This window comes from Camellia sinensis, chromosome 1 (assembly GCF_055761805.1).
Source record: "Camellia sinensis isolate YWXY chromosome 1, ASM5576180v1, whole genome shotgun sequence".
Lineage (NCBI taxonomy): Eukaryota > Viridiplantae > Streptophyta > Magnoliopsida > Ericales > Theaceae > Camellia > Camellia sinensis.
In genome coordinates, this window is record NC_138961.1 from 82,524,416 (window position 1) to 82,540,740 (window position 16,325).

A 16,325-nucleotide genomic window follows, 5' to 3' on the forward strand; every position below is an offset into this window, starting at 1 on the left:
ACTTACAAAAAAACATGCACATTTAACTACTTGTGGTTTTAAACTGAAAAATAAAATTAACACAAGATTAAAAAAAAAAAAAAGTGTTACACTAATACATTTTTAAACATGTGAATACTCCTACAAGAAATATAGGAATGCAGAGAACAAAGATATAGATCGAGAATGAAAAAGAGATTCATTTTCTGTTACTAAATACAGACGATACACATTGCTTTTTTGATCGAGAGTGCTATGCAATTCTTGAAACACATGGACACGCACGTGTAAAAACAAGGCAAACTAGCTTGTTCCAATGGAACCATGAAAATAGAGCATGTGATAATAAGAACTAGATACTCGTAATCCAAGTTCCAAGTATATTTTGAGAAAAAAACAATTCCCAGAATTGAATATAGCACAATCTGTTTTCAATTTATCCAACCAAGAAAACAACACCCAAAACTGCTTTAATCATGTAAAATAAAAAACACAAAAAGGTTCTCACATTTAGAGAGGCCAATCAACGGACGTTTACCAACTCAACATCAAAAACTAGCCACGAGTTGGGTGGTATCGCTCGACCAGCACCTTGACTCCCATAACTGCATTAAAAAAATTAAAATTAAAATTAAAAATGTCACCAGCGAGAGAGAAAAAAAAAAGAAAAAAAAAAAAGAAAGATCCCTTATCAATAAGGTCCACTTCTATGCTCTCTCAATAAAAAGTGTCATTTATCGAAAACTAAATGGATTATGGACTTGCTACTAAAGTGGGGGTTCACAGACATCAGATGTATCAAACCAAATGGTAACAATTATGTATTGAAAATAAAAGCAATTGAATACCCCATGGCTGGTGGAATTGTGAGTCTTCTTTTGTCCCCAACACGCATGCCTGATGATTAGACATTGAATAAAAAATGTCATGTATTCTTCACAATATTTGCAAATAAAAAACTAAGGAACAATAACTTAAAAACAAAGTGCCTCCTGAATTGGTAAGAATAATTACCATTAACCCCAACATCCCATCCTTTAATAACTTGTCCCACACCTGGAAAAACAACACAAAACAAATTAACACAACTAATCAAGTGCCTGCCATGTGTATAATAAATTCAGTATAAGAGTTACCTAGGCGAAACTTAAAAGGGGCTCTGCCAATGTTTGAGTCAAATATTTCACCATTCTTTTTAAGCTTGCCAATATAATGGACGCTAACCTAAAACACAAAAACAAACTTCTCTGCAATTAAATGAGAGAAAAATGCATTCAACATAAATTCAAGTAGTATAAAATTTAAATATTACATATATTTATTTCAATATACTTTACAAGCATTTTGTCTCATTATACTTTACAAGCATTTTGCTTTTGGCATAAAGGTAAATATACATTCATTTTTTCTTTTTTCTTTTTTCTTTTCTTTTTTCTTTTCTTTTTTTTATTTCATAAGCTACAAAGAGAAATTTCATTACAAATATAAATAAATAAGTACAAGCGAGCACAAGGTAGACAAGACTTCTTTTCAATTTATTAATTACCTAAGAAAGTCAACTTATTGGCTTAACTCCACCTATGAAACACGGATACGGACACAGATACGGACATGGGACACGGCAATTTTCAAAAAATGGGAACACGGACACGGCGGGGGACACAGTGAATTTTATTTTATTTATTTTTGTATATTTTTATATGTTATGTAGATTCATATTACATTCATCCTAAATTAAAATTAACAAACACTAACATAGTAATATTAATTCAATAAATATTACCACTACATTTAAACAAATTAATAGATCATCCATTCATAAAAAAATCGTAATAAACGATAACAAGAACTAAGACGAGAAGGGAAAAACATTCAACATCCAACAATATTTTTTACAAAAGTACTAAATAAGAGAGGCAAAATAAAAGAAGAAAAAAAATTTAGCTACGCCGTGTCCCCTACAAAAAAAAATCATTAAATTAAAGAGACACGCCAGATGGCGTGTCCCGTATGTGTCCCCTGCGTGTCCCCGGCGTGTCCCCGTGTCGAACACCACCACGGCACTGATTTTGGGGTGTCCATGGTTCATAGAACTCCACAATGTCAATGGCCACAGGTCAGGTTTGGGGCGGGTTTATAGAAATCCGCCCCCGCAACGTATCATATTGGGGGCAGGGCAAATCGGGGGGTGACGGAAGTAGGGCGGGTGCGGGGCGAGTCCACATAAATCAAAGTTGCACCATGTGTCTCAAGTCTCATGACTCTCACGTTCAATTCTAACACACTAGATGATATGGACCATTTGGTAGATCAAAAGAAGACCATTTTGAAAACAAAAATGTAAGAGACCCCAAAAAAATTACCAACTATTCTACCCAATACTCACATGTGAGTACGGCGTAAAAATTTTCATAGGTTTTTTAGGGACCCCAGCATTGCTCTTTTGCAAATCATCATGTTGGCCCAAGCTAAAAAGAACAGTATCCTAATATGTAAGACTACAACTGAATAGAAAAAGAATTTACATTTTTCCCAGGAGAAGCTTTTTTTCCATCTGGTTTACCCATTGCCAACTCCTCAATAACCAATCCATTTGGGAAGGACCTCACTTGAAATGGCTTCACTTCAGTTTTCTTCTCGATCTCTATAGTGGATCCATTTTTGTCTGGAACAGTTTGATCCACATTTGCATCTGCATCGCTCCCTTGCTTCTTGCTCTTTTTCTTTTTCTTCTTTTTCTTTCCCTCAGCAATAGAGTCAGGATCAATATCAAGGTTCCTGATATATATCCAACAAAAAAAATCATGTTAACCAGCATTGGCATTAGCATTAAAATCATGATCAGAGCTAAAAACAAAGCTTCCATTTTATCAAAGAAATAAATCAATACATAAAAAAATAATGGAAGGCATTTGTCAGTTCATGGAGGAGAATTATACGTATCCACACAGGATTTGCAGAAAAGGTTGGTGCAAAATGAAATTCCAAACACTTAAAATGCTTATAAATATTTCTGAACCTTTAAAGCTACGAGAAAACTGAAATTCAGGTCTTCTTCGCATCTATATGCTAACCAAATCTTTCACAGGTGCTGGCAGACATACGCAGACATTCACATGCAGACAGAAGCACAGAGAAGACACAATATCTTCTCTATGAAGGAGCTCTACTAGTTTAGGTGAAAAGGAATAATGACTTGTTGGTCATTATTGCGTAGTAGTGGGATTGAAGATATGATCATTCCCAGTTTATGCATGATAATGCATAAACTACTCTGTAGCTTCAAGCCTCTTCCTCCCCTTTTTCCTTTTCTTTTTTTCTTCAAAGAATATATATGGTGTATGGCTTTTTATTTCCTTTTGTGTTCAATCAAGCCAAAAGGGGGCAAATTCACAGGTTCAACACGCACTAAAACAGCAGTGTTTATTACCCAGATTTGAGAGTCTAAATGTTTGGAGGAAGCACTCACTTCTGATCACATTCCTTTCCAACTGGCAAAGCCTGCTCCGTGTCCACGGTAGCTGCCTCAGGCGGGATATTGCTCTTGCTGTCTGTACCAGCCTCACGAGTCTTTTCATCTTTACTCCTTACTTTCTTCTTCTTATTCTCCTTTTGTTTCATGTTAGTTTCAGGAACTACTTCAGTATTTGCAAGTGAAGAATCAATCTGCTGGCCTTTTTCCCTATTTCCAAAATAATGAAACCACAATTACAAAAGAATCTTAGAGGTACCAATTGTCAAGGCTATTCCTAATCACACTCCAAATATACCATAAACATGAACTAGAAACAGAAATTCTAGAATCAACCAAAAAAAATCTTACCAATGCTGACAAATTTTCTTTGAAGCTGAAACTGGGTAGATATACTCACATTGTTTGTTCACCATCTTGGATAATAGCATCAACTTTTCTTTTTAATCTTCTGACACAATCAGAATCATCTTTCGCCTTCTTCTTCTTCTTGGCTTTCTTATCAGTTATATTATCTTTAGTTTCTTCTGCTTTTCCTTCGACACACGAAGCATCAGCATTGTTCTTATGGTGGGAAGATATAGGAAAGCCATCTTCATCTTCACTTTCTAAGATTCGGCCACCAGTATCACTCTTAACAATAAGTTGTTGCACAGAATTTCCATTGTTGTCAGAAGTGCTCAACGGGTTTTTCTTCTTTCCTTGCTTAGACTTGCCTTTCTCATTAGCAGGCTTTTCATCATCAAATATCTCCTCTATCACCACTGATATAAAACCAACAAAATTTTGTAACGAGGAATATCAAATGTTAGATACTGTTAGAAATGACAAAGCACAATATAATAATGAACTTATAGAAGTTTGATAACCTTTCAACTCAAAGAGGACATATATCCCCACCACAGCAGAAATTTAAGTAAAATGCCAACTTAAAATATTCCAAAATAGCACTATCATACTTTATAGTGATTTAAGTGGGTAATCAGTATAATATAAATTTTCAAGCCATAAGCAATTTTAAAATATTCTCAACATTCACTATTAAATCCTTGTGTTGAAAACTTTTTGAATAACATTATAGTAAGAATCAAATAATCAAAGGCCTTTGAGGAGTGTTTTTAACTTCCAAATAATCCTACTAGTTTTTAACTTCTGGAGGAACTAATTCCAAAAGTACGACTAGCGTTGGCAAGGCATGTGATCTATGAAGCATGGGAACTTCGACAAACATACCGTACCCGTACTGGGTACTTACTGCCCTATAACACTTCTGCATACGTCCCAGGTACACGAAACGCGTACCCAAATTTTTTCTTATTAACTTTTGACGTCCTCAGACGTACCTAGTATATACTCAAGTTGTACTGTACCTCAGTCGAAACAATATTTTCTTCTACTATATAGATAAAATTCCTTTGACTAGACTTCGTTTTTATTTTTTAGTTTTATACTTAGCATGATTTTGAAATTAAGCTATGGTTTGACAGTTATTTAATATAATGACATTTAATTTTGGTTTATACCTCTTTACTTTTGGCATTAAATATTAATTGTAGGTTGGATCTTAATAAATTAAACCATATAATCAATTTTTGCATTACTACAAATTAAAAATAAATATTTTTTTACAAACGTATTAAGCCATACTCGTACCTGTACCCGTGCCTCATAGCATGTGATAGGTAAAATGATAAAGTGAACAACCTAAACTTTGCAAGTTGGAGTGATTCATGTGAGAGGATACAAAAGCTTAAGGGCTATACCTCCACTGTTGGGGACAGGCGAGGACAGGTACATGTCCATATCATCATCAATAAAGTCATCCTCATATTCATCTTCATCAGTATCATAATCAATAGATTCATCAGACTCAGTCTCACCAATATCTTCCCCAAATGAATCACTATCATAGTTTAGGAAGTTAAAAATCCCAAACGCACAAGTGCATGAGCAGGTTATTCAACTTAACACTGCCATTTGTTCATATAATTTAAAAATTAGGTGAACAAAACCATAAAAAGTACATAGAGAAATCAACTTGGACAAAATCAAAAGGATACGTCCCATAATCATCTCTAGCAGAATCTTGAGTTTCACCAAGAAAGAAACCAGAAAGATGAATGCTGTGAGGCCCAATTACTGAGAAGATAACTTCATCTTCCTCGTCAAATTCAAGATTCAATGGACAAGTCTCAATTCTATCTGGTAACAAAGAACATAAATAAATTGGTCTCTTATCTCCCACATTGCACTGGAGTATGCTCTTCTTTGTTGATGAACCAGTGCCTAATGTTGCCTGAATCATCAAATGGTTACATAATGTGTTCAAAATATACCAACCAAAACATTTCGACTAGGTAACACGAAATTAGAGAAACACAGAAACCCTTGAAAAAGAAAAGAACCTTGAATCATCTCAAAATCCTCTTCAGTTTTCTTTTTCTTTAGAGCATCCCCAGTGATATAGTATTTTTTGTGCTATTTTATTACAACAAAAGTGCACTTTATACACATTTACAACAAACTACTCAACATTATGTAGTATTTACTATGCTAAAATAGCACAAGCTTTCCAACATAGTAGTATTTTATGTACTTTATTTTTTATTCGTCATCTATCAAATACCAATTTTTTTTTACAATAATGCTTCAATTCATTAATTTAAGTCAGAGTTACAAAATAAGTAAATGGACCTGTGCATGTAATTTTTATCGTTACATTTTATTTATCTTCAAATGACATAGTTTTAATTAGTGGTAAATTAAGCTCCAAATATAATGGCATCGATGAATTTTTTATCAAAAAAAGTTAACTGGTCAAACATATAGAATAAAATAGTATAGTGCTATTTCTACTCGAGCACAACATATGCTACATTGCTAGTGTTTTGTAATGTACTGCTATTTTAGCACTGTTACGCCAAAATAAACCACTCGTTAATATGCTCTTAGAGCATATGACTAGATTCAACTTTCTAAATTCACATACAAACACACAAGGGAGAGAAAGGGCAAAAATGGGAGATGCAATTTTGTATAAAAAGTGTGCTCCAACCATTTCATCAAAATCAAAATTGATGACATGGGTGGGCCCATAAAGGATATGGCCCACCACTTGAGGCCTAATCCATGATTCAAATACTAAAGCCCAACATTCTTGAAACCCAACGTTACACCAAGCACCAATAACATCTAAACACTTGGCAAGTAAAGAACCAGCTACATCAGACAAAGATCCTGCAGAGTTATTACACCACACATCAGTCATTAATGAGTTTCCCTGCAGCATTTATTATGGTAACCCTTCACGTTAGAACAAAGCAGCCTCACCACAAACAAGGCAGCCTCACCACGAACAACGCAAGTTAGGGCATAGACTTTCGGCTAACATGACAGCTCAGAATGGACAAGGAAATGATTATCAAAAGATATAAGCGGGTTTTCTAAGACAAAGAAAAGGGTTAAATTCTCTATCACCATTCTATCTCTACATTCTATCACCCTCTCTCTTCTCTAACTTGATCGTCGGAGGGTTCGCTGGGGGACTCCCCGTTCCCCGTTGAACTCTTGTGCAGGTCTCTTTGCGGGCTCGACACTCAGGCAACTGTTTGGAAAGCGTGGATCAATCTGACCCGTTCCCTCTGGAACTCATAGTATTATCAATTGATAACAAAAAAAATGGCAAAAAGTGTGCTCCAACCATTTCATCAAATTTGTATAAAAAGGGAGATGCAATTTTTTCACCCAATCAAATCCTTCGCCAAATTTTCAACAGTCATATCTTTACTCAAATTTGATGAAATTTTAGGAGCAATGATTAAAGCAGATTTTCAGGATAAAATTTGGAATTGTTCAAAAATATTTGATGAAAACAAGAGAGTAAGGATTGGAGTTTCCTTATCACATCAAAGCTTTTAACCAAATTTTATGAAAAAATAGAGTAAAGGATTGGACAAGCCCTAAAGAAAAAAAATACCAAAACAGACGAATATCGCATGACTCAATGATGTCCGAAAATCAAAGTTAGCAAAACTTTCAAAACCTTGAAGGTAGTTTGTATAAAAAATAAAAAATAATTAATTAATTAAAAAATTAAAAAAAAAAAATGAATCGAATCGCAGTGAACTTGGAAAACAAACCAGAGATAAGTGAAGCCTTCCTTGCTCATCATCGAATTCATGAGTGTACGGTTTGCCCGGTTTTACTTCAATTCCTGCGAGAATAACAACAGATAAAATCCACATATAACCGATATATATCGAATGCAACAAAATCAAACCCCTTGTTTGGTTGCCTGAAATAAAAAACAAAAAAACAATAAAAAAAAAATATGTAATCGGAAACTAACCCCAGAATGCCATCTCAAGAGCTTTCTCTAAAACCCCTGGAACGTAAGCGACTCGGTGCTCTCGGCCTCTTAAAACCCTAAAACCCCCCACTTTTTTCTGCTACGATCACCTTTGTTTTTACGGAGAGCGCATGAAACCATGCTCCAAGGACTGCCACGTGCGAATATCCTGCACAGGTCGTCATATTTCCTCCATGAACTCAATTTTTAAAAAATTAAGGGTGTGTTTGGTTTGTTTTTGAGATATTGATTTTCAAAAAAAAAAATTAGGGAGAGAATTAAAAAAAAAAATTGATTTGTTTGATTGTATATTTTTTAAAGTAGTTTTGGAATTTGAGAATTTGGGATTATTTGATATTTTGTTATAATTAAGTAGATGTGTGTGAGAGAAAAAGTGATTGAGAATGAGTGAGGGAGAGAGAAAAAATGATTGATTGATGTGTAAGAGAGAGAAAGTGATTTTGAAAATTTTTTGAAAAAAATCACAAATCAAACAAAATTTTGAAATTTTTTTTCAAAAAACAACTCTTCCAAAAACAAACCAAACAGGCATGTATCTTTTATTTTTTTAATTTTTATTTTTGATTTTTAATAATTTTTTTAATATTTTAAATAATTTTTTTATTTTTTGGATTATCTTAACTTAGATATATTTAAAAAGTAAAATATTTTAAAAAAATCAATAAATATATAAAAATACGAAAATATATTAAATTGTTATATTTTTGGTATTTAGCGACTTTTTTAAAAAAAAAATTCAATAAATATTATACTTTTTAATTGTATTTATACTAAGTGTATCTAAAAAGTAAAAAAAATTCTTAAAATATTAAAAAAATCACTAAAAACCAAAAAAAATGAAAAATAAAAAAAAAAACTCAATTTTCATAAATTGAATTTAGGAAATTGGAACCAAACAATTATTTTTAATGATTTTTTAATTTTTAACAAAAAAGACATGTAAAAAATAAAGAAAATAAATTCTCTTTCCATGGTATTTATTGACTAATTTAATAATCGTATTGAAATAATTTTTTAATAATTTTTTAACTTTTTATGAAAAAATGAGAAAAATAATAATAATATGACAACTTATTTTAATTTTTTAAATTTTTAACTAAAATTATTAGTTGTTAAATGAGGCCTTAATTACTTTTTAGAGGGATAGACCAACAAATCCCAAATTTTAATCTTGTAATCCATTAGATCCTAAATGTTTTCTTGTTAACCAAAAAGGACTTTAGTGTTATTGTTTACCAATTTGCCACTGGGAAATTGTAGTTGTGTTTGTATTTATGGAGATAAGGGTGTGTGTTGCCCACGCAGCCTACAAAAGCGCTATAATACTTTTATTGTTATTATGAATTGTTGGTGTGTGAAGGTGGGGTTATGAACAGTCCGCGTGATGTAATTGTAGCTAATGTAGCGTGAATGACCTCGTAACGTGGTACCCACACAGATTCGGATGCGAATATTTGGTTCGAATGTAGCCAATAAAATACCATCTTTGACGGAAGCGCTTTTTGACCCGATCCACAATGGAAGGATCATTATGTTATGTGTGTGGAAAGTGCCCAAATTGGATAGTTGAAACGTTGCCACATCAAGAAGAACCCTAGGTTCAATTTCATTGTAATTCGCCATAATTCAAATTTCAAAATCTCCCTGACTGATTCCCACTTCCGAGATTCGGGGAGGATTTCGCGATTTTGTGGGTGGAGTGTTAATACGTTGGTTGATAGAAGGTGGTGAGTTTGTCGGTGTGTGAAGCCCAAAATGCTGTGAACTAGGTTACATTGTGTGAACTTCGTCGTGCAGACTTGAAGAACGAGAGCAAGGACACTGAAGATTGACGAAATGACTGGCAAAAGTAAGTATTTTGTGTTGTTGTTTTATGTTTGTATGTTTGTGCGTGATATGGTGTTGGGCTGAAGGGTGTTTTTGTTGTTGGGTTATGAATTATGTGAAAGGTGTTACGTTGGGTCGTAGATCGTGATTTATTGATTTTATGTGTCAAGTATTTGATGTGGTTGTTGTTGGGTGTGATGGGTTTTTAGGTCCTGTATGTGCACTACGTACTGACGTTGAGGGACCACACATTAGGGGGGGTAGTGTTTGTCCTGTTGGTATTTTGTGGAGTATGGGGTAAGTATTTTTGAAATATGTGTTGGTGGTATTGTGGTGTGCTATGTGGGGTAAATGAAAATATTTTGAGTGGTATTATGTTGAGTCTGGGGGAGACGTGGTCAAGTTGTTTTGTATGTATGTTGTGTGGGGTTGGATGTGTGAATGTATTGAGTGTGGCCGAGGTGCAAGCATGTTGTAAAATATACTTTTGTGGGAGTTTTTGTATGTATTTGTTTGCTATTGGGATATATTTGAATGCGGTCTTAGTGAGGAAAGTTTCATTTGATGTGAGTGGTGGCGGATGTGAGTAGTGAATGTGTGGTTTGTTGTTACATTAACTGGTAGCTGTTGTTTGTTTGGTGTAGATGTGACAGTGTGGGTGGGTGAATGATGTTTGATATATTTACTACTCCAACTGCATGTTACACACTGTGCAAGTTGTTCTATATAGGTTAATGTTTTTGTTTCCCTATTTTCAGTGTATGCATAATTATGGCATAGTATTGATAAATTTGTAAACATGCAACTGCATGCACATTAGTGTTTGATGATGTATATGTTTGTCCAACTATTGAGTGTTTGTATAATTAATGGCGCCATGTATTGTGTTGTAGAAGTTGGCAGGACGTCGAATCCATGGACTCGGTCATGTGAACGGAAGCGGAAAAAATCAGAAGGTGGGACGACATCAAGTAATTTTGTGGCTACTATACAATGTCGTAATTTGTTTAAGCAACAGAGCAGTGGACCCCATTTGGGTAGTGTTGCAAGACGTTCGAAACTGAGGTTGAACTTCCGTTCTAACGTCACTGGGCTTGTGCAAATGGTGTACGCGGGGAAGTTGACAGATATGCATCTTGTTCTGATTAATCAGTTAGACCACACTGAGTTCCGAAAAGATGATGATGTGGTCGTGAGTATTATACAAACGGTGATGATGTGGTCGTGAGTATTATACAAACGTATAACGTGCGCGAAGGAAAGTTCGTTGTTGGTGTCGTGGCATCGACTTCACCGATGATGACATGAGGTTGCTTTTTGGGTTACAATGTGGCGGTGCATTCCTGGATTTGACGGCATGGTCTAGGCCTGTATCAGATTTTGTACAACGCAGGAGTGGTGGTGTTAGTCGAATAACTACGAAACTTGTAAGGGACTTGTTATTTGATGTAGCGGTCGGAAGTGCGACCATAGCAGTGGAACCCATTTGGGTAGTGTTGCAAGACGTTCGAAACAGAGGTTGAACTTCCGTTCTAACGTCACTGGGCTTGTGCAAATGGTGTACGCGGGGAAGTTGACAGATATGCATCTTGTTCATTTACGGAAGACACCTTTCTGGCTACTGTTCAAGGCAATACTGATTAATCAGTTAGACCACACTGAGTTCCGAAAAGATGATGATGTGGTCGTGAGTATTATACAAACGTATAACGTGCGCGAAGGAAAGTTCGTTGTTAGTGGTCGTGGCATCGACTTCACCGATGATGACATGAGGTTGCTTTTTGGGTTACAATGTGGCGGTGCATTCCTGGATTTGACGGCATGGTCTAGGCCTGTATCAGATTTTGTACAACGCAGGAGTGGTGGTGTTAGTCGAATAACTACGAAACTTGTAAGGGACTTGTTATTTGATGTAGCGGTCGGAAGTGCGACCATGGATTATGAGGACACTGCCAAACTGGTTTGCTTGTATGCTTGTGTCAAATTGTTTTTTTCGACATCTAGAGAATTTGTAAGCTGGACCTTTATTTGTTACGTGGGCAACTTGGATGCAATGAAGATGTGTGATTGAACCAGTGCAATACGTAGTATGTGGATATGTTCGGCTTGGGATTTCCATCGGACACCACACAAAGTGACAGGGTGTGTGGTTTCTTTGCTGGTAAGTTGTAACGAACCATATGTATATGTTGTTTGCCTCTTTAAATCAAAGTTTATGTCGTTGTCGTACGCTGCGAGGTATTGTAATGTACAATGTTTTATTGATATTTCCTTTTTGTGTTGTAGTATTGGTTATGTGAACACACGTCTATAGTTAGGGCAAAATTTGCACACATGTTTCCAAGGTTCCTGAAATGGAACTTGAGCGAGTTGACAACAAGTATACGTGGCGTGAAGTTGGCAGACAGTGGCATTTTTACTGTAATCTTAATTGTGAAAATATTAAACAAAGTTATAGATGTATGGATATGCATGTTTTTATTTGTTTGTGGTTGTTGATTGTAGGTGCGACCGGGGAAGCTAGTTGCTGGTGAGCACGAACTTGCGATCTTGAATGGGGAAATTTTGTTGGAGGGCGTGCACGCAGATGGAAGGAGTAGTGACAATGATGCAGATGTGCGTTCAACGCCGAACATGCATAGACGTAGCATCGAAATACGTGATGGGGATTGGTTGGCTGTTGAACCTCATATTACGAGAAATCCAAATGGTCGAGGCGGCAAATTTGTCATCAGTGACCGAGCTATGGTGGATGTTAATGATGATGAAACACGTAACCGCGACAAAGATGAAATTATTTCGAAATTGGAAGACGAAATTACTGATTTGAAGAAAAAAAATGAGATACAAGCAGTACATTTGGTGGGAGGGTTTGAAAGTGTGTTAAGGGTGAAAGAGGAAGAGAAAAGAAGATTGGTGTAGGAAAATGCTGAGTTGAGAAAGGTTGTTAGTGTGTTGGAAGAGCAGCTGGCGGACCAAGTAGTTCACAATGTCACGCAACGGTTCAATATGTCACGAGAAAGTAATGAGGTGACCGATGGTGGGACAAGTGGCAATGCGCGTCACACACGTCGAGCAAGTAGTCATGACACATCGAACCATCCGGAAATTTTGGTAGATGCGTCCCCAGTATAATGCATACCTGCTATGCCAAAACAAACCGAACGTAATGGCCTAGATGATGTTGTGGAGATGGTGGCGAGTGATGTGGTTGTTGTCAATCCGCTATTGGCAGAGGGTAGAAAGGGTGATTATTGGTCGAACTCGTTTGTGCGTAACATCAAGGGAAACGTGAGGAAATATTTGCAGTTGGCAGAGTTTGAGTACCCGAAATTGCGAGTTAGGCAACGGCAGGTAAATGGTGAGGGATGCAGCATACCTGCAAACAGAGTGGATAGGGTTGGCAAACATGATGTGGGTGTCAAAGTGATCGATGTGAACGCACTTGGGGGTGGTGACAATAAATTCTCTAGGTTTGGAATTAATACAGTTTTGAAGATGATGACGTAACAGGAGAAAGACATTGTTAGTTCTGAGTACAAACGTTACGGCGATAGGTGGGTTTTTTTGTAATTTATTATTCCAGCATGGTGGTGTTGTGAGTATTGTGAGGATATTTGACGTTAATGGTTGTTTTATATTTATGTGGTCTGGGCAATCATGTGGGTTGGGCAGGTGGATGGTAATGCTGTGTACTTCTTAGATGTTAGAGCAATAGTCCACCAAGCTGGTTTGCGGGGTAATGTAAGTGGTAGTGGCCACATATTCAGTTCGTATTTATGTTATATTTATGTGGATGGTGTTTGTAACGTGGGTGTGTTGTCTGTCAATTTTTGGTTGGTTATAGGTTATTGACGCATATGCGGAGATGCTAGCTGATGAACAAACTAGGTTGAACGCAGGGAAAGAATTCCAGGAAACATCATATTTTTCCAGCAGCACATGCCTGGTTAGTATGTTTAGTTTGTGTGCTACGAGTTGATGTGGAATTTTTGTTTTTACCGCGTGACATTTAATATGGTGTGTGCAGGATATGATGAAAAACGAAAACCTCTCTGCACGTTATAATTATGTAACAAGTAACTTGGCGGCTGCTAAAGGTGCTCGTTACATCCATTTCCCAATTTGTCATCTTTCACACTGGACACTTGTGGTGTATGACATGGACGCTGGCTGGTGGAAGCATTTTAATTCAATGCGTAATAGGAACGGCTCAACGGGGGTACATTACGCTGAAGCGTTATACTTGGTAAGTTTGTGATGGATATAAGAAAATTCTGAATGGTATGTATATGTTGGCATTGTTTCTGGTGTGATGGTTTTTTTCCCTGCAAAAGAATATTGTGACCGAAATACAGCGGCAGATGCTAGATGCACGTGGTAGGGGCGATGTGGTGGAGACACAGGATTTTGAGATTCCGCTTGAGTCGGTGGTTGAATGTCCGCAACAATGTTCGGACTCGTAAGTGAGACGTGAATATGTGAATTTACAGATTTGTTCATGTGTTTAGCCATACTGTGTTGTTGATATTTTTTGTTTGTTTGTTTTTTGTAAGTAAGCGCAGTCTTGATTGTGCAATTATTGTATGCGCTATTATGAGGCAGCATGTGCATCATGTGGAAGTGGGACGGTGTTTGCAAGGCAGCAACTGTAGCGTTTTAAGAGCTGACATGGTGAAGTTATTGGTGAATGATCCTGATCATGGGTTAGCGAGCAATCTCGGAGCAAGAGGAGGTTGAACTTACTGCATCGTGACACCGAATTAGGTTTACTAAATGGTTTTCACATAGTCAGCATATTTATTATGCTATATATTAAGGGTGTTACAACATTTTGGTGCATAAGACGTGGTTAAGATGTTAACTTATGTTTGTTCGTACAGTTAATGGGTCGTTGGTTTTTTGGACAAAGTATTGATCATTCACTGTTTTTGTTTTGGTTTGTGACGTATGGTTGTTGCTGTGCAGGGTTGATTGAAATATAATATGCTAGTATGGTTGTTATTGGGCATTGTTTGGGTTGAGTTTCAATGTGTGTTAATGAGGGTTTTGAGGTGGTTGGTATGTTGCATAATATAGGTGGTAGAGACTTGCATTTACCTACTACGGTAACTGATTTGTGTGACGTTGTGGCATGTGAGTCTAATAAATATGCATTTGTGTCGTACCTCAAAACTAAATGGGTTACATTATGTTGGTCATTGTGGTAGTTGTTTTTTTGTTTAGTTGGAGAACGTGGCATGTGAGTCAAATGACGACAAGTTTGTGACGGACGCCAAAATAAAATAGGTTACGTTATGTTGGTCATTGTTGTAGATGTTTTTTGGTCATTTGGATTTGTGATGTTTGGTTGTTTTTGTGGTAATTGGATTGAATTTTGATATGGTGTTAATGACATCCTTCGTTACGTTAAATTTAGAGTTTTTTTGTGATGTGAATGTGGTTGTCAATGGGTGTTATTTGGATTGAATTTCACTGGAGTTGTTATTGGGTGTTCGTACTGCTAACAGGTTGATGGTTTTTGGATAAGTTGTTGATTGTTCATTATTTTGCTTCAGTTTGACACGCATGGCTGTTGCTGTGGATTATTGATTGAAATATAATATGGTCTAATGGTTGTTATTGGGTGTTGTTTGGATTTAATTGCAAGGTGTGTTGATGAGCGTTTTGATGTGGTGGTTAAGCTGCATAAATTAGGTGGTAGAGACTTGCAGGTACCTATTACATAACCTTATTTTGGTGACGATGTGCCAGGTGAGTCGACTGATTATGTATTTATGATGTACCGCAACAGTGAATGGGTTACGTGATTTTGGTCATTGTGGTAGTTATTTCATGTTCAGTTGGATTTGTGATGTTTGGTTCTTGGTGTAATAATTGGACTAGATTGTGATATGGTGTTAACGGTATCCTTTGTTACGTTGAGTGTTGTAGGACATATGTTAAGGTGGTCGCCAAATGCAGTAATTGGTGTGTGGAATTGTGAATATAAAGCACATTGCTTGTAAAACAAATTATTTGCTAGAATGTTGTAAACCATAAGTTTGGGAAAATTTAACGTACTAATACTGGAAAATAAAAATTCATATGGTGTCACTACATAATGACGACTTATTTAAAAATATTTGATAGTAGATTTGTTGAAGATGTGAACGGACTATATTGGTATGTTGCATGTCTTCCTGTTATGGTTGCCTATACGGTCGCAATGGCCACAATGGATTTGTTGTACATGCTTCCCCCTTGAAAGTATCCACTTCTTTTTTGGCCTGCCTGGTGGACGTTTCACGGTAGGGGGTTGAATGAAGTAATCATTTGGACTGAACGGAGGTTGTTCCACTGTAGGTATTGGGTATATGGTTGGTGCGTTTGTGGAACAGTACTCAGACACATGGAAGTACGGTTCTACAAGCTCGTTCAAATCCCTACCACTTCTTTGAATGGCGACCACATCATGTGCACATGGGAAACCTTTGAGTTGCCACTGGAAGCATGAACATGTATGCCTCCCAATGTCAACAGTGACTGCGGGGAATGAGTGTACTTCGTATACATCTACATTTGATTGGCTGACATTCCACGACCTGTCTGTGTTGAAAGCTGTATCCAAGCGGGCCTCCATTTTGGGAAAAATTATGCCAGTCCAAGTTTGGGATGCCACACAACGTTTGGCCATTT

General features: G+C 36.5%; 1 protein-coding gene across 1 annotated transcript; it reads right to left on the reverse strand.

Annotated features, from left to right (window-relative positions):
• Positions 1 to 336: 336 nt before the first annotated feature.
• On the reverse strand, positions 337 to 7,971 carry FKBP53 (FK506 BINDING PROTEIN 53). The gene is made up of 11 exons (XM_028242393.2): positions 7,800 to 7,971; positions 7,591 to 7,664; positions 5,512 to 5,747; positions 5,215 to 5,354; positions 3,852 to 4,215; positions 3,449 to 3,661; positions 2,505 to 2,757; positions 1,116 to 1,203; positions 994 to 1,035; positions 828 to 876; positions 337 to 584 (listed from the first exon to the last, which is right to left on the reverse strand). Exons 1-11 carry the CDS (start codon positions 7,810 to 7,812, stop codon positions 503 to 505), a joined length of 1,554 nt encoding a protein of 517 aa, XP_028098194.2. The 5' UTR covers positions 7,813 to 7,971; the 3' UTR covers positions 337 to 502.
• Between the last annotated feature and the right edge of the window lie 8,354 nt (positions 7,972 to 16,325).